Source organism: Phoxinus phoxinus (genome assembly GCF_949152265.1).
Source record: "Phoxinus phoxinus genome assembly, chromosome: 16".
Classification (NCBI taxonomy): Eukaryota; Metazoa; Chordata; class Actinopteri; order Cypriniformes; family Leuciscidae; genus Phoxinus; species Phoxinus phoxinus.
The window spans coordinates 2,144,681-2,164,000 of record NC_136891.1 but is presented as its reverse complement, the minus strand read 5'-3'; the positions used below and the strand labels follow the sequence as shown (position 1 = coordinate 2,164,000).

The 19,320-nt window shown below is 37.3% G+C and overlaps 2 protein-coding genes across 4 annotated transcripts in view; one reads left to right on the top strand and one right to left on the bottom strand.

Annotated features, from left to right (window-relative positions):
- Positions 1–19,320, bottom strand: part of LOC306983566 (GDP-L-fucose synthase-like) — a 111,265-nt gene that overhangs the window by 35,749 nt on the left and 56,196 nt on the right. The window contains exons 1-2 of one of the 3 annotated variants that reach the window (XM_079584079.1): positions 1,313–1,424; positions 997–1,032 (exon numbers count right to left, since the gene is read on the bottom strand). The exons of 1 other annotated variant lie outside the window; for it this stretch is intronic. The gene's annotated coding sequence lies outside the window, so the exon portion shown is untranslated. Of the gene's footprint in view, positions 1–996; positions 1,033–1,312; positions 1,425–19,320 lie in introns of those variants that run through there. One more of the 3 variants, XM_079584081.1, reaches the window with a different exon arrangement.
- pycr3 (pyrroline-5-carboxylate reductase 3) lies at positions 11,287–19,133 on the top strand. Its single transcript, XM_079583759.1, has 7 exons — positions 11,287–11,467; positions 11,576–11,654; positions 12,479–12,543; positions 12,758–12,937; positions 14,231–14,443; positions 16,960–17,052; positions 18,379–19,133. Exons 1-7 carry the CDS (start codon positions 11,414–11,416, stop codon positions 18,559–18,561), a joined length of 867 nt encoding a protein of 288 aa, XP_079439885.1. The 5' UTR covers positions 11,287–11,413; the 3' UTR covers positions 18,562–19,133.

Here is a 19,320-nt window from a genome sequence, read left to right as displayed (position 1 = left end):
AAAACAACTATAAAAGATCAAATGTAACATAAATGAAAAATAAAGAAATGGCAATACAGTTTTACCTCGATATCAAAATAAAATAATAAAAATAAAACATACACAAATTAAACCAACTATAATAGGTAAAATAAAAACAGACTTTCAATTTCACACCATATTCTACTGATTATAAACTTTAAAAAAGAAATATCTTAACCCGCCTTTTAAAATATGAATGCTGCCTGGTAGCTTCTTTCACTTCATTTGGTAGACAATTAAATAAACATTTTTGGAGCAAATAGTGGCTTATGATTTACTGTAAATGTGCCAGAAGACAAGCAGAGGATCTTAAACTACGATTTGGAGCGTGTCTCGACAGTGCATAAAGGTGCACTATGCAGTGTTTTATAAATTAATATAACAAAAACTTAAAATAAATACTTGATGAACTGGTAACCCATGCAATTCCATTAAAACCAGTGTAATATACTCTCTCCTTTTTAATTCCATGGCTGTTGCATTTTGTATCAATTGTAACTTCATATTAAACCCTTTAGGTCAGCCAGAATACATACAGTTATCAAGATGAGAGAAGGTAAAAGCGTGAATGAGTTTCATGAATGAGCATCACCCAAAGTTAAAAAGAATACATAGCATTACAATCAAGATGAGAGAAGGTAAGAGCATGAATGTCTTGGCATCATCCACAGATAAAAATGACAAATCTTGGCAGTATTTCTTACTTTGGCAACAAACACATAGCGAGTGTTTGTTACTTTGGTCACAGTCCAAAATTACACCTTTCTTTCTTAAACTGTAGGGCTGAGGAACCCGATCCAGCTTCTATCCTCTCCCGCTCATGTTTCTAACCCTTTGTTTCTAAAAAATTGTGTTCATCTACTTTACAATGCTGGACAGACAATCAGACAACCTCTCTAATCCACCAGTGTCTTTGTATATCGTATATCACCAGCATAAAAATAATATTTGATGTCATATTTCTGACTGCATTACCTGCTCTCTGGCTCTCTGGCTGTCGCTCTGTGAGTTCTGAGGAAATTGTAAAAAACTTTTCCAGCTTATTGGTTTGTGTTACACACACACACCTACATTTAAGGACGGTGTTCTCTGAAATATTCAATTTCTGATATTTTTGGTTACACTGGGCGGAGCTTACATGAATATTCTCCTGTTTCATTTTAAAAAGACCATTTACGATATAAAAAAACAGCAAATTGAATCAAATATTCCCAACTCAAAAATGTAAAGATCTTACAAGCTTGTTTATGAACACTTTCAACTGGTTTAAGAATAGACTTACAAGACTTACAGTATGTGATGTGTTTGCTAAAATTGTTGGATGTGGCACAGCACTGCCTGAAAAAAAATCCACCAGCCGCCACTGCCCACAGCTGTTTGTTTACTGACATTGTGTGTTCAGCTTCAGCAGAACAAAGAAACTCATACTGGGTTGGAACATTTTGGTATGAACATACATTTTTGGTTGAACTGTCTTTAAGTTCAAACCACTTTAAGGTTTGAAACAGTATGATGTAACGAAGCCTCATTTGTTGAAATCAAATAAGACGAATGTGCCAACTCACGCAATTGGCTCTTTTCACACGCTCTCATGCCTCACATCCATTTTCTCATGCAGAAAAAAATCGCGAAGCAAAGAGGACACTGACAAGGACAGACAAGACAGAGCAGGTTACTTTTTTTTCTTTTCTTTTTACCTTTATTTAACCAGGAAAATCTCTCTGAGATTAAAAATCTCTTTCACAGGAGTGTCCTGGCCAAGAAGTTACAGTCACAATTTACAGATTGAAACAAATGTAAACACTCAAAAACAATTGCAGATCAATGAGTCTTCTTCGAGTGACCGAATTTAAAATGCTCCAGAGGCACCAGAGTTTGCTATTTCTTTTTTTTTTTTTGAGTAAGTTCCATTCAAATGGAGCTGCGTACATAAATGCCCCTTTTCCCCAATTAGGTTCTTGCAAAACAGAGAGTAAAACAATTATCAGACCGGAGGGAATATTTCCCAACACTTTAAAAAAATAAATAAGACTACCTAAATACAAAGGAAACACATTTTTGATATAAAATAAATTATCAGCTGCTCTCAGATTCTGTCAATTTTATTACAATTCAAACAATAAATACCGTTTTGGCGCTTGTAAATGTGACAGATCAATCAGTGTTTTTCAACCGCGGTAAGAAGTCAATAAAACAGGTAGCTAGGCTAGAACAATGTCACATAAGTTACATTTACATCAGGAAAGCAATTTAATGATCATTTATAGGCTGGAAAAATTAGCTATAGAGTTTTGTTAAATATGTCCACTATATTAGGCTACATATTATATTTTTACTTGTATCATTAAAATGTTATGTTGTTATTATAATAAAGAACACATTATATTTCATTTTAAAAGTTGTTATTTTTAACCTTTAATAAAAATAGCCTAGGGCTCTCTATGTTTACAGCATTACCCATTAGTGATTTATTCTCTAACATGTATCTACTGTAACTAATAAAACTAATCAAGATGTTTTCACAAGATGTCTAACCAGGCCCAGGTGTGGCGGCCATCTTGGCTGAAGACCCAGGGGTGGCGGGCATCTTGGCTGAAGACCCAGGTGTGGCGGCCATCTTGGCTGAAAAACCCAGGCGTGGCGGCCATCTTGGCTGAAGACCCATCCGTGGCGGCCATCTCGGCTGAAGATCCAGGCGTGGCGGCCATCTTGGCTGAAGACCCAGTACCTGAAAGACCCAGGCGTGGCGGCCATCTTGGCTGAAGACCCAGGCGTGGTGGCCATCTTGGCTGAAGACCCAGTACCTGAAAGATCCAGGCGTGGCGGCCATCTTGGCTGAAGACCCAGACGTGGCGGCCATCTTGGCTGAAGACCCAGTACCTGAAAAACCCAGGCGTGGCGGCCATCTCGGCTGAAGATCCAGGCGTGGCGGCCATCTTGGCTGAAGATCTAGGCGTGGCGGCCATCTTGGCTGAAGACCCAGGCGTGGCGGCCATCTTGGCTGAAGACCCATCCGTGGCGGCCATCTCGGCTGAAGATCCAGGCGTGGCGGCCATCTTGGCTGAAAACCCAGCCGTGGCGGCCATCTTGGCTGAAGATCCAGGCGTAGCGGCCATCTTGGCTGAAGATCCAGCCGTGGCGGCCATCTTGGCTGAAGATCCAGGCGTAGCGGCCATCTTGGCTGAAGGCGGCCATCTTGTCTTAATCTTTAATATATCCAGTTAATAGGCTATGCTGTTATTTTACATTGATTACTTTATTCAATTTCTGTACCTGAAAACTTCTGTTAGACGACCTGAACGACCTGAACGACCTGAACGACCTGAAAAGTCTATTTTATTTGTATCTTTGCTCTGTTTATTTGTGCTGTTGCTTATAGTTAGATTATTGTTCTTATTTTCTTTATTTTTATTTGACAGTACTCCTTTTCCCCTGAACATAGCACATACCGAACTGTACCGAAACCGTGATATAAACCGAACCGTGAGCAATTTAAACCGTTACACCCCTAATACATACACACATATATATAAACTCCACAACATATTTATTATTAACAAATGAATGAAGGTACAGCTATCTGTATATCTGAAAGTGCACTGCTTTGATTCTCTGAGAAGTTGACAGATTTGCCTTCAGGGAAGTACAATGGTGATGAGGACACGCTGTCCTAGCACAGGACGTTCTCTTCGGTACAATGGTAATCACACACACACACACACACACACACACCCATATAAAAACATTTAATCTGTCAATATCTCAGCCGAGACTAAATAAAAGAAAGCCTCTGTCATGTCTACAAAAGTTCTTCAGGATCCACAGAGCTTTAGTAGTCTTAACGTTAATCGTTTGCTGTTTCGTTTGATTGTGTAATGTTATGTTTTTTGGCTGCACATTTGATTTGGAGAAAATAGCCAAGAGAAAATGTGATCAGGTGGCGTTGGCTTTGTTTTGATTATGATGATGACCTGTTACCTATAGTTGCCAGTTTCACTTGGTTGATATGGTTTTGATTTCATATTGATAACAGTGATGCTACAGCACGAGATCCAGCTGAGTTGTGAAAATCTAAATAGTAGGATAATTTATAGTATACTTTACAGCATTTTTCAATGCTGTCGATACCAGGTGGAGTCTTGATTTAGTTTTTTATGTGTACTAGAATATGCTTTCAGGCTTGATTATAAAAAAAAACAAAAGCATTTTTCACATATTTTACATTATTACAGCTCCTCTCTCCAAGCACGCCGTTTAGTTCCTGTTTTGATGAAGCCCCTCCGTCTGAAATATGAAATGTGCTGTGATTGGTTAGCTGACCCATTGTTCTGTGATTGGTTAGCTGGCCCAGTGTGCTGTGATTGGTTAGCTGGCCCCGTGTGTTGTGATTGGTTAGCTGGCCCAGTGTGTTGTGATTGGTTAGCTGGCCCAGTGTGTTGTGATTGGTTAGCTGGCCCCGTGTGTTGTGATTGGTTAGCTGGCCCAGTGTGTTGTGATTGGTTAGCTGGCCCAGTGTGTTGTGATTGGCACTGCTTAGCGTGTGTTCGGGAAATGTCCCGCCCCTTACCGTAACCACGATCTCTACTCAGACGTAAATATTAAGGATGGCGTCAATTTCAAACCAATTCAAGCCCAAAGGGGTAGTAATCCATCAGCCGTATACCGAAGCTTCCCGCCATTGGCTAGCAAGCCATCACCTGCTGTTAGCATCCCATTGACTCCCATTCATTTTGGTGTCACTTTGACAGCGAATAACTTTACATCTGAGGCGTTTAAAGACTCCATTTGTCCATTATTTATTTCTAAAGAAACACGACAATGTATAAAAGGCTCCATTACCTTCTTACGTTATGGCCCGTAGAAGCAGTTTTTGTAAAAATAGGCTACGGCCGTGTGTCCACCAAAGCGTTTTTTCACGCGGCTGGCATGTTTTTTCAATTGTTTTCAATGAGAGGGCCGCGTTTTTAAAACGCCATGAGTACGGTACTGATCCACTTGTCCGACACAATTGTCGCGTGGTGTCGCGACGCCTCCCAACATGTGTACGTTGATGGGCGTTCCTCTAGTTTACCGCTATGGCCGTGGTTTTGAGCCAGCGGCTAGTCTAGAACAAAGGAGACACTTCCCCCCGTCTCCATGCGCTTGCTTCTATTGGATAGCCGCGTCGCGTTCAACGTAATTAATTTGCATGAAGATGGGCATCGGCCAGCTTTTTGACGCGCGGCATTTTTTCAAATGAAGCGCCGCCTTCCCGGAATGCTTTGCGTTGTCAAATGCTTTGTCAAAGCCGCTTGACGTCACCCATAGAAATAAAGTGGAGTGCGGCGCGACAAACGTATCGTACGGACACGTGGATCACCGCCGTAACGAGATGCTGAGTGTCTTTTTTTAACGCTGAAGCGCTGAGCGAGAGTCGCCGAGAGTTGAAGAGTGTTCATCACTGTCACTTTTTACCCAACCGTCCAATCATAGTGGAGGAGGGGCGGGGCTAATACCACACCGACCAACCGCCACATTCTGCTTGTACAACGTCAACAGAGGACAACAACAACAAGCACAATTACGGAACAAAATAATTTAAAACAAGAGCCAGAGAAAATACGTTACACTGTATCGACATTTTAATATAGAATCAACACAGAAATTGACAAAATATGTGTGGAATGAGATGCTAGTAACACTTTCTAGCAACACTGTCCCGTATCATAACAAGCAAAGCGTCTCAACTGAAAAAAACGGCCTAACGATTGTGTCATAACCACTCGACTCTCTGTCGCACAGTCGAGAAATTACCGTATAAACCGGCGGAGAAGCTCGCAGGCAATCGGGGGACGTGGAGCATAAAGTCTGATAAAGTGAAGGGAGAAGCCCACAGAGAGTGATAAAGTTGCTCCCGCTGCTAGCTCATGGACAGCTAACGCTCACGCTCTCCGTCTCTGCGGGATTCGGAAGGGAATGATTCAGATTTCTCTCGGCACAGCTACTAGAAGACTGACAGCTGTCAGACACACGTCACATCTACGTCGTCAAGCTCAGTTTGAGTCTGCGCAGTTCGCCCGGCCATCAGGAAGTGATGCTTCTAATGGACTTCACTTCTCTCCGTTGAAATCTATGGATCTGTGAAATCTGTGTCCATCTTATATATGGTAAGGACCCAACCAATCAATTGTCAGGGCTTTTATCTCTACTCCCGAACCGAATTAATCAGAACCGAACCGAACAGTGAGATCCAATAGTGTTTAAAAAAAAACATATTTCAAAGAGAAAGAGAAAGTTTGTTTTTAAAATGTTCTCGGACTGGGAATTATGCGTTCTATAGCAACACTATCAACACATAAATGAGTAGGAGCTCTCAGAAAACTCCCAGCTTACAAATCAAGTTCAATTTTATTTATATAGCACATTTTATAACAGCCACTGACTGACCAAAGTGCTTTCCAGAACTACAAGATTAAGAGACATTAATACCATGCATAACAGCAAAGTGCAGCAAAGCTAAAAGCAGCCTTACATTGTAATTAAGAGCTCGACATGAATGTGAAAGCTTTATTTAACATCTCATGGGTGTTTCTGCAACTACAGACAAGTCCCAGCTGTGACATTTTAGATGTATGTTAAAGTTTGTTATATGATGCTTGATAAATACAAATATCATTACACACCTTGACATAAACATAATTACTGAATGTGATTAAATGAGAGATTAAGCATGTGTTCATGTCCCACAACTGTAGTCTCAATATTGAGAATTTGCTTATTCTATTCCAATATGACATTTTACTATTACATTGTTCGAAGCCAAACAGATCTAGTGTAAATAAACTATCTATCTATTAAACTAAAATCTAGATCTATGGAAATAAAAATTAGTTAGAAGTTAGAAAAGTGACATCATAATCAACCACCCCTTTAAAAATATAGTGTTGTGAATGTTTACTTGAACATTAATTTGAAAATGTATAAAAAGCATTGGTGAACTGACACGGCCTTGTGGGACACCTTCACTGATCTTTAGTTGTGAAAGACAATTATTTACTTTTACTCACTGAGTTCTGTCAGTTAATAAAGATAAATACTTAGCTATTGATAGATGGGTTTACACTCAACTGCTTCATCTCTTTTATTAACAGTGAGTTCGAATTGTGTTTCAAAAAAACTTTTCAAAGAGAAAGAGAAAGTTTTTTTTTTTAAATGTTCTCAGACTGGGAATTATGTGTTTTATAGCAACACTATCAACACATAAATGAGTTGGAGCTCTCAGAAAACTCCCAGCTTACAAGTTATAATTAAGAGCTCTTCATGAAGCTTTATTAGAGTTGAAATCTCATGGGTGTTTCTGCAACTACAGACACGTTTAAGTCCCAGCAGCGAAAGTTTAGATATATGTTAAAGTTTGTTATATTATGCTAGATAAATACAAATATCATTACACACCTTGACATAAAAATAATTACTGAATAATGTGATTTAATGAGAGATTAAGCATTTATATGTCCAAACACCATTTTTGTTCATGTCCCACAACTGGTCTCAATATTGAGAATTTGCTTATTCTATTCCAATATGACATTATTTCAAATGAATTTGTTTAATATAAATATTACTTTAAACCGTCTTAAAGTTATTTTTTATTATTACTGATCATTTATTTGATTAGATGTGCTGCAACACTGAAAAAGACTTTTACTATTACATTGTGCGAAGCCAAACAGATCTAGTGTCTATGGAAATAAAAATTTGCATGTGAGCACATGACTGTATTTCCTCAAGATTTTTAATCCAATGTTATGACTGCTTGCTCAAAAATACTGATCGTAAAGCAATACTTTTTCATCCTTAAGTGCAATTAAAAAATGTATATTTATTATTAACCAATTGATTTAGATACAACTATAGGTATAAAGAGTTCTGAAGGTGTACTTCCTTGATATTCAGTGAATTTGACAGTTTTGCCTTCAGGGCAGAACAATAGTAATGAGGACACAGCGTCCTAGCACAGGACGTTCTCTTCGGTACAATGGTAATCACACACACCACCAACTATTAATAAAAGAACATCTCTCAAGATCTCAACACCAAAAACAACATCACCAGCCTCTCTTATTACAAGCCAGTTTGTCTTTGTTTCTGTCTGTTACATCCGCCAGCTTGAGTGCCCATTATCTCCACCGGAGGGCACTCCTCCCGACTCCTGCGCTTTTCCATTGTGAACTGCATTTCCCATAATCCATTGCCTTCATGTCTTGATTTCTGCCACCTGTGTTTGATTATTTTGTTTATGTTTGACTATTCACAGTCCTGTGCTCCACGGTGACCCCTAGTGGTTAGAACAGTGTAAATGCAACTAAAACCTAGGCCAAACATGCATAAAAACACCTTTTACAAATCTATTGCAAAAATGTTCCCATTACCCAGTGTTCATTCCTGTTACCCAGTGTTCATTCCTGTTACCCAGTGTTCATTCCTGTTACGCAGTGTTCATTCCTGTTACCCAGTGTTAATTTCTGTAACCAAGTATTTATTCCTGTTACCCAGTGTTCATTCCTGTTACCCAGTGTTCATTTATGTAACCAAGTTTTCATTCCTGTTACCCAGCGTTCATTCCTGTTCCTCAGTGTTCATTCCTGTTACCCAGTGTTCATTCCTGTTACTCAAGTGTTCATTCCTGTTACCCAGTGTTCATTCCTGTTACTCAGTGTTCATTCCTGTTACTCAGTGTTCATTTATGTAACCAAGTTTCATTCCTGTTACCCAGCGTTCATTCCTGTTCCTCAGTGTTCATTCCTGTTACCCAGTGTTCATTCCTGTTACTCAAGTGTTCATTCCTGTTACTCAGTGTTCATTCCTGTTACTCAGTGTTCATTTATGTAACCAAGTTTTCATTCCTGTTACCCAGTGTTCATTCCCATTACCCAGTGTTCATTCCCGTTACCCAGTGTTCATTCCTGTTACCCAGTGTGTTACCAAGTTTTCATTCCTGTTACCCAGTGTTCATTCCCGTTACCCACTGTGTTACCCAGTGTTCATTCCTGTTACTCAGTGTTCATTCCTGTTACTCAGTGTTCATTCCTGTTACTCAGTGTTCATTTATGTAACCAAGTATTTATTCCTGTTACCCAGTGTTCATTCCTGTAACCAAGTGTTCATTCCTGTTACCCAGTGTTCATTCCTGTTACCCAGTGTTCATTCCCATTACCCAGTGTTCATTCCTGTTACCCAGTGTTCATTACCATTACCCAGTATTCATTCCCATTACCCAGTGTTCATTCCCGTTACCCAGTGTTCATTCCCATTACCCAGTGTTCATTACCGTTACCCAGTGTTCATTACCGTTACCCAGTGTTCATTCCTGTAACCAAGTGTTCATTCCCGTTACCCATTGTTCATTCCTGTAACCAAGTCTTCATTACCGTTACCCAGTGTTCATTACCGTTACCCAGTGTTCATTCCTGTAACCAAGTGTTCATTACCGTTACCCAGTGTTCATTCCTGTAACCAAGTGTTCATTCCCGTTACCCAGTGTTCATTCCTGTAACCAATTGTTCATTCCTGTAACCCAGTGTTCATTCCCGTTACCCAGTGTTCATTCCTGTAACCAAGTGTTCATTCCCGTTACCCAGTGTTTATTCCTGTAACCAAGTGTTCATTCCCGTTACCCAGTGTTCATTCCTGTAACCAAGTGTTCATTCCTGTTACCCAGAGTTCATTCCCGTTACCCAGTGTTTATTCCTGTTACCCAGAGTTCATTCCCGTTACCCAGTGTTCATTCCTGTAACCAAGTGTTTATTCCTGTAACCAAGTGTTTATTCCTGTTACCCAGTGTTTATTCCTGTTACCCAGTGTTCATTCCCGTTACCCAGTGTTCATTCCCATTACCCAGTGTTCATTACCGTTACCCAGTGTTCATTACCATTACTCTGTGTTCATTCCTGTAACAAAATGTTCATTCCTGTTACTAACTTGTTCTTTTTTCTTAAAAACAATTAAACAAGTTAAACCACAGTTTTTTTTCAGTTTTGTTAAGTCCATCATTCTTCCAATTGTTTAATAAATTACATTATAACCATTTTATTATGGTTTACATTATAAACAATTTATAACCTTGAGGCTTGGGTCCTTTTTAATTTTTTTAATGAAATACACCTTGACTTCATATATAGTGATTTTTTTTGTCACAAATATCAATTATTTGAACATGTAACCAACCATTTCTTTAAAATAAACACTTTCTTAAGGGGTAAACAAATGAATTAATTGACATGCTTTTAAATGTGCTTATAAATATGTTATTAGATTCAGTGTTGAAAAAAGATTTTTAAGTTACAACAAACAAATGGCACCCATTCAGTGGAATGGCCCTCATGTCTACAGTACCTTTTCAGGGTTCCATCATGGGATCTTTTTATGGATTTAGTTATGGATCTTGTATTAATTCATTTTTAATTTTAATTCAATTTTATTTATCAAACAGGTTGTAAACATACTTTATTACTAGATACATTTGAAATAACCTGTTAAACATGAAAATATTATGCAATCATTTAAAATATTTTCCTTATTTAGAACCTTTTTGGCATAAAGCATTCTTTAAAATAGTCAAGGACCCTAGAGTTCTATATAGAACCACACTGAAGGATATAGTGTATTTAAAAAAATAATTGTAAACTTTTTATAGATGGTTTTAGAATTTGTGGACAGAAGTTTAACTTTAATTTACATGTCCAGATACTCCAGGATGAATTCTAACCATTGATATATAATTATAATATATACACCGTGGATAACTTCTGTGACAGCCATTTTAATTTTACTTAAAAAAAAAAAAAAAAAAAAAACTCAGTCCAGCGCTACCTCAGTGTTTTTAATGATAAATTATATATGAAGTCTTGCCAAGTGCCAACCTCACCATGTGCGATTGAATCACTGAGTTTTAGCCCAAACATATTATTATTTACTTATTCTTTTAATGAATATGTTTTCCCACATTTTTGAATAATAGCGAAGTGATCATCAAACTCTACAATTACAAAAATAGAAGAGGGATTGATGTAGTACTGTAGTGAGTTAAACATTTTTTTAGCCCTTAGATCTAAAGGCTTTTTCGTGAAGTGTGTCCAGACGGTCTAGACTGCAGTGAATATAGTATTGTATGTATTTTTTTACAGTGTATGTGTAGTGTACCATACTACAGGAGGTATGTAGCCTACTACTGGACTGATGTAGCCTATGCGTGATGTGTTTATAAATCCACTGATCCAGTCCAGCAGGTGTCAGTGTATCTACTGTTGATTCTTATATGTGAGTAAAGAAGAACATATGCATATGACACGAGTTTACCATTTAAACACTGATCTGATTCACACGGAGCTGCAAAAGCTGCATTTAATGAACAATGAATCTTTCAGATAGTTCGGTCAAAAGCAGTGATTCACCTGCGATTCAGCCTGTGAGTTGTTGTTGTTTACCTCACTTGAATGTTGTTTGGTGAACATATACCAGCAGCATCACATAACACCTTCATTAATGTGGAGAAATGTGTTTGTTTTGAGTTCAGGATGTGTGTCAGCTGAAGATCGGGTTCATCGGAGCGGGAAACATGGCGTTTGGAATCGCGCAGGGCATCATCGCGTCAGGTGCACAAACACATATTTTTACTTAGAGAAAAGCAAAACATAGATTTTATCAACACCTAACCCTAACTATATGACCAAGGTTAGGGTCATATAGGGTTAGGTGTTGATAAAATCTATGTTTTGCTTTTTGATATGTTTTGATAATCCAGTCAGAGAACGTCGTGTTGTTATTTCGAAATTTCAGATTGATGACGCGTTTTAACGTTTCTTTATATATATATATATTTTTTTTACTGTATGTATAACACTATACTTTTGTATTGTATTATATTTACATAAAATAAAAAAACAGTTAACGCTGCTGTGAGGGTGACTGTAAAATCAACGTCTTTCTCTCTTCTGACTCACTGCCGTTATCAATCTCTCTCTATTTAAAGTTGTGAAAATACTATTGCGTTTACTATGCAGTCTGAGTTTATCACTTGCTATTTGAGCAAATGGGAACACAAAAAATACATTTAATGTAGGATCATTCACTTCTATCTATAGAAGTTTACCCAACTACGACTCTAAAATGTGAAAAGGGTCAATAAGGGTTCTTGACGTGAACAAGATAAAAATGTTATTAACATTAAATTAAAGGTGCGTTCCCCCCATGTCGATTTCAACTTGTAAAAAGTGTTCAGTCCTTGTAGAGCTCGTAATTACAATTTGTAAGCTGGGAATTTTCGGAGAGCTTCTACTTTTCATCTCGAAATGACACTAAATATGACATGGCATGGACAGCATAGCAAAATAAATTAGCAAAACGATAAACAAATAATTTAGATACTTTTATATTTTGTGATTTCTGTGATTTTGTTGTCATTTTTTCTGTTCTGTAGGGAAGGTCCCACCCACTAATATAATTATAAGCGCTCCATCCATTAACAACCTTCCTCGCTTTGAGGTAAGACATCATTAACATTTTAATTATGCAGTTCCTTTTAAAAAAAAAAAGTCAAGAAATGTTATGGTCATATTTCAACCTTGAACTAAGATAATTATTTTATCATATTCTTTATGATCATGAGTATGTGTAAAAGTTTGACTTTTCCCCCCCAGCATAAGATCTAGCTGGTCATTTCTGCAGTAGTGACAGGTTTGTGTGAATGTTCCCACAGGAGAGAGGCGTTTCCGTCACTCACTCGAATGACGAGGTTGTCGAACGCTCTCGGTTGGTCTTCCTGGCCGTCAAACCTCACCTCGTTCCAAAGGTTCTAAACGGAATCTCCCGGAATGTCACTCCGGAACACATCATCGTTTCCATGGCAGCTGGAGTCACTCTAGAAACACTAGAGGAGGTTAGGATTTACCATAGACTGTATAAAACAATGGACGTAGTGTGTGTGACGTCACCCGTAGTGTTTCTGAAGAGCATTTTTGAAGCCCAAAGTGGGCGGAGCCAGCCGCCGCCATCTTGGCCGCGCGTCACTCCCGGATAAACGCAATTGTGCAGCGAGGCGGATTAGCTGAGGTGACGTGACGTGACGCTAACAGCAAACAAACGCTAGTTGTGACATCAGCGGCAATCCACCTGTCACTCAAGTGGCCACGCCCTTAAAGGTTGTGTAGGTAAGAATTGTCTAAAGAACTTTTTTTCAAATTGGCTTAAACTGTCTTTATATACCAGTACATAATTAAAATGTAAGTACTTTGAAAAAGAGAGTATAAAAATTGAGTGACTATAGTGTATTTAATCTTCAAAAAACACAGCTCATTAATTCCTACCGGGACGAAACAAGTGATTGGCTTGCGCGACTGTCACTCTCCGTCGCCATGACTACCGCCGCTATTACTGGCTCCGCCCACGTGCGCGCAGTCGCACACCCGTGTTTAGGTGGGAGTGAATGGATTTAATGAGCTGTGTTTATTGAAGATTAAATACACTAGAGTCACTCAGTTTTTTATACTCTCTATTTCAGAGTACTTACATTTTAATTATGTATTGGTATATAAAGACAGTTTAAACAAATTTGAATAAAAGTTTTTTTAGACAATTCTGAACTACCCTACCTTTAATTATGCAGAACTATAAGGCTTAATATAATTTAAACGGATGTGTTGTTAAAAAATTCACCCCCTCACAGTCGTCATGAAGGGCAAGATTAGCTATATAGACCAAAAACACTTTTTGCACCAGTCTGTAAACATGTTTTATTCTGCTGTAAAGTTGGGCATTTTAACATGCGGGTCTATGGGATTGAGTCTCTTCTGCAGCCGGTCTCTAGTGGCCAGTGGAGGAACTGCAGTTTAATCACTTCAGTGTTGGGTTCACGAGAGAGGCCGGAAGTTTGCCGCTTGGGATTTACATAGTTTATCATCACCCAAATCTAAATCTTAATGACCAAAATGATGGCAGAACTATTCATTTTCTATCCTCTGAGAACTTAAGCTTTCTCTTCTGTTTTATATATATATATATATATATTTTTTTAAGTACATATAATGCATTGGACTAAACTGGGAAGGTTCATAGCACTGACATATTGTTAGTTTATGTGCTTCTGTTGTTCTCCTTTGTAAGTCGCTTTGGATAAAAGCGTCTGCTAAATGAATAGATGTAAATGTAACATCATTGCCGTCTGTGTCTCTAGATGCTGCCCGCGGACACGCGTGTGATCCGTGTAATGCCCAATCTTCCCTGCGTGCTCCTGGAAGGTGCGCTTCTCCTGGCCTCGGGCTCGTGCGCTGGAGAGGAGGAGGAGGCGCTCCTGAAGACGCTCCTCGGCCCGTGTGGACTGGTGGAGGCGGGGCCTGAGGCCTGGATTGACGCCCACACGGGCTTGAGTGGCAGCGGCGTCGCGTTTGTGAGTGACAGCAGCTTCTTACCTATGAATGAATCAGGGTTTTCTATATATTATACACACATTTGAAGTATGCAGGGGTTTTCAAACTGGGGTCTGGGGAAACATTTAGAGTGATACCGCAAACAAACAAAAAAATAATAATAATTAAAATAAAATCTAACAGTAAGTAGGAACACATTCTTTTTTATTTTTTTTATTATGTAATAAGTATTACATATTTTCCAAATAATATTTACACATTTATAACATAAATTTTCCACAATGTAAATTGGATTTAGAGTGAAACTGTAAAGTAAATAATTAATAAATGAAGATAAACTAAATAAATCAACTGTTAAAATAAATAAATAAAAACATTTAAATAAATGAATAAATAATCTAACTGTACAGTACTACTCTGGGTAGAAACATTTATATAATGAAACCTAATAGAAATGAAATATTTTCCAAATAATATTTTACGTATATCTATAATATCAATTAGTCACAATATAAATTGGGTTTGCTAGAGAATTTAGAGGAAAACTGTAAAATAGACAAATAAAATAGCATTCAACTTACTAAATAAATAAGTTAAACAAACAAATATAAATAATTTAAACAAACAAATAAATGCATATGTGTAAATAAATAATAAATCAAATTAAACAAAGTAAATATATTTTTTAAATAAATCTAACGGTACAGTACTTTTTTTTTTACAGTTTTAATTGGGTAATTTATACATGGTCCATTTCTAGTCTAGTTCTATTAAAACACTAATAAATAAATAAAAGTAAGATTAAACTGAATAAATCAATTATTGAAATTAAATTAAAGAGAGAAATGTAAATAATAGTATGGAGTAAGCAGAAAGAAAATGTAACATAATAGAAATTAAATATTTTTCAAAAATATTTTACACATATTCATCAAATACATTTTTCACTCTATAAACTGGGTCTTTATGCATGCAAATATATCTGTCTTATAAATGTTCTCTTTCTCGCTCGAGGATGATCATATTTGAGGTAGGGGTGGGCGATATGGCAAAAATATCATATCACGATTTTTTTCAGGAAAATCACGATTAACGATTTTATCACGATTCCTTTTCATGTTGGTTTTACTATTTTGCAAGTGACTGAGCATCACAGCCAAACAAATGTATTTAAAAACAAAGCCTTAGGTAACAACATATAAAATAAAAAAGAATGGCAGACATTTAGGCCAAAGTGGCGAAGATAAAAAATCTTTGTCATTTTCTTTGTTATTAAAAATTAAGAACAAAGATACACATACACAACTTAATATACAAATTAAATAAACAGTGCTTTATTTTTTCAGCTACAGGTGTATTTAACAGCATTGAAGAAAGTAATTAAATGAACAAATATGAAAAAAAAACACAACATCGACTTCACTATATAAATTGTACATTGATTCTTATTAAAGCTACTATTAAAGTTCTCAGTCAAGAGTGAGTGAGATGCTCTTTGTATTTTGTTGTTTTATTAACAGGGATAGTTCTCCAAAGATTTAAATTCTCTCAAGCCGTTTTAAACCCGAATAAGTCTCCCTCTTCTGTTGAAAATAAAAGTTATTTGGAGGAATGTGGGTAACCAAACAGTTGATCTACCCCAGTGACTTCCATAATAGTTTTTTCCTACTATGGTAATCAATGGGGACCAGCAAACGCCCGGTTAGCCACACTCCTCAAAATATCTTCTTTTGTGTTCAGCACAAGAAAGAAATTAATACAGGTTTGGAACAACATTAGAGAGTGAGTAAATAATGACAGAATTTTTATTTTTGGGTAACTGTCCCTTTAAGGACAAGCGGCAGCATGTTTACTATTAGGGCTACTGTCTCTTTAAGATCTGCACGCAACGAGTCTACACGCATTTGACAAGCAGATTTTTTCTTAATTTTTTCTATTGTTCTTTCACTTTAGACATAACCAACTTTGTTTATGTAAACCTTGTGTATTTGACAGTATTAGCGCAATAAGACTCGAAATATAACTTAGCCCAGTAATCAGACGCTGTTAGAAAGGCTTTTAGTGCATGTGCGCCTCGGGTGTTTCAAAAAAGCGCCCGTTAGAACAGCGCATCAGCAGCGAATGGCATGTTTAACCGGCAAGGCTTTAAAGCACATGCAAATAATTAATTTTTATGAACTACAGTGTCCCGTTCCTCTGCATTTCATGTGGATATACGTCGCGCTGTACAGCATGTTGAGACGGAGGCGCCAGAAATGCAAACTGATAAAATGCACGATCCTACGATATTTCTTCAAAAGCAGATCGTGGACACATTTTAATCGTCCACGATCAAAAATCGTAATATCGCACACCCCTAATTTGAGGGTTTAAAGGATTATAAAAACCCCTGATTTGGAGTCGGTCTCATTAACGTCTAGTCCAGCTTGCAGATTATTCTGATATAAACCTGTGAATATTCTGAGACGAGCTCCTGATCCTGAACAGTCATCAGTGTGTGTCTGATTTTCCAGTGTTTCTTTGCTCCGTGTCACAGGTGTATGTGTTTGCGGAGGCGTTGGCCGAGGGTGCCGTCAAAATGGGGATGCCGAGCGCTTTGGCTCGACGTATCGCAGCGCAGACAATACTGGTGGGAGATCTTTCATGAGGAGATATCGTTTGCTATTTTTTGCAATCACATTTTTACCATATGTCACCCTGGACCACAAAACCAGTCACATGGGTCAATTTTTTGAAGATGAGATTTATACATCACATGAAAGCTGAATAAATTATCTCTTTATTGATGTGTGGTTTGTTAGGATAGGACAATATTTGGTCGAGATTGAAAATCTGGAATCTGAGGATGCAAAAAAATGTAAACATTGAGAAAATCTCCTTTAAAGTTGTGCATTTATGTTCACGATTGTGCTGCATTCACTCACAAAAATACATGTTTTATATATTTACGGTAGGACATTTACTAAATATCTTCATGGAACATGATCTTAATATCCTCATGATTTTTGGCATAAAAGAAAAATGGATAATTTAGACCCGTACAATGTATAGTTGCTATTGCCACAGATATACCCGTGCGGCTCCAGACTGGGTTTGGGATCCAGGGTCACACATGTCTACAGTGTAAAACCCAGATTTGTGTGATTGTTGCTATTGACATTTTACATGCATTTAGCTGAAGCTTTTATCCCAAAGCGAGCAGTTTGTGAAATAGCCAACAATATTCATAATATACAATGCCAGGTTTAGATTAAAGGCAAGCTAGACTGGATTTGTTTGTTTTTTTAGTGATTAAAGATAAATTGAATTTAAAAAATGTGCTAGAAATGTGCATGAAATGAAGCAGAAATTAGAAAAGTCGCCTTTATTTTTTATAGCGCTTTATATAATATATATTTTCAAAGCAGCTTCACAGTAATAATAAGCAGGAAAATAGTAAAATCAATGATGCAAACTACATCAAATATGATGTAAAAAGACAATAGTGTCATAATTCAACTCAATTTAGTTACAATTTAGTGACAGTTAATATGCTTTTATTTTCCATAAATTTAACAAGAATTAATGTTTGTTTGTTTGATAATGTTTTTACAGTATTTTCTGTGGTAGCTGCACTGCAAAAAAGTTATTTCCTTACTATTTTTGTCTCATTTTTCAGTACAAATATCTAAATATTCCTAAATCAGGATACATTTACTTGAGATGCAAAATGGCTTAAGATATTAAACTTGTTTCCTGAAGAAAATGTAACTTAATTTTGATATCCTTTTTCAGAAAACATGACATTAATATCTTATGTCATTGTGAATCTCATTCTCATGTAAATGGTTCTTAATTTAAAATGCCCCTTTTTATGCTATTTTAAAGGTTCCTATAAATATACATTAGCATAAAGGAAGGCATAAACTATACATGCAGAGTCCCAGAGCGCACTGAAGTGTGTGTCGTGTTGCAGGGCGCTGGAGTGTTGCTGCGTGACACCGGGAAGCTCCCGGCGGAGCTGAAGGCCGAGGTGTGTACGCCCGGAGGAACCACGATCCACGGGATCCACGCGCTGGAGAAAGGAGGATTCAGAGCCGCCGCGATGGCAGCCGTGGAGGCGGCCACTGAAAGAGCCAGAGAACTCGGCAAGAAGTAGATGCTAGTGTCTGCGTGAACATCAGATTATAGGAGGGACATTAGCTTAAAACCATTTATGTCTGTCTTTATGCACCGAGATAGTCAATGTTTTTGAATGTTGATATCTGGTGCTAATCGATGCCGAGCTACAGTACAGGACTCACACATGCTAAGAACTCCTTGTGTTTTCTGTGTAAAGTGGAACAGTCTTAAGGGAACGATATACAAATTAATTTGTTTAATATGGTTTGTAGTATAATTTTAAGGTACTTGACAAACCACTGGGATTCAGAAACCAAAGCTGCTCGAAATGGGGACTTTTTTACACAAGTATGTGTCTTTCTGAACAGCAGTTTGTTCTGCACAAAGGTTAATATATATATATATATACACACACACACACACACACACACTAGTCAACATTTGAAGTGGATCAAAACCTTTCATCAAAGTTATACATGAATTTTGAACAATACCCGTTCTTGACAACTTTGATGAACTTTTTTGATCCACTTCAAATGTTGACGATTCAAAGAATGTGTAAAATCATATGAATGATTTTTGTGAATAAATTAATCTGTTAAATATTCACATTGTTTTGTGTGTTCTGTCATTTTTAATGCCTTATTTATTTATAGCGTGAACAAATGTAACAATAAAACACCAGATCTAGGTAACATTTTGGATATAAGGATATCATTATTATTATTAAATTGTACAGAATTAATCGAGATTTATTTTTGTTTATGTAAAATATGTCGTTAAGAATACTATCATA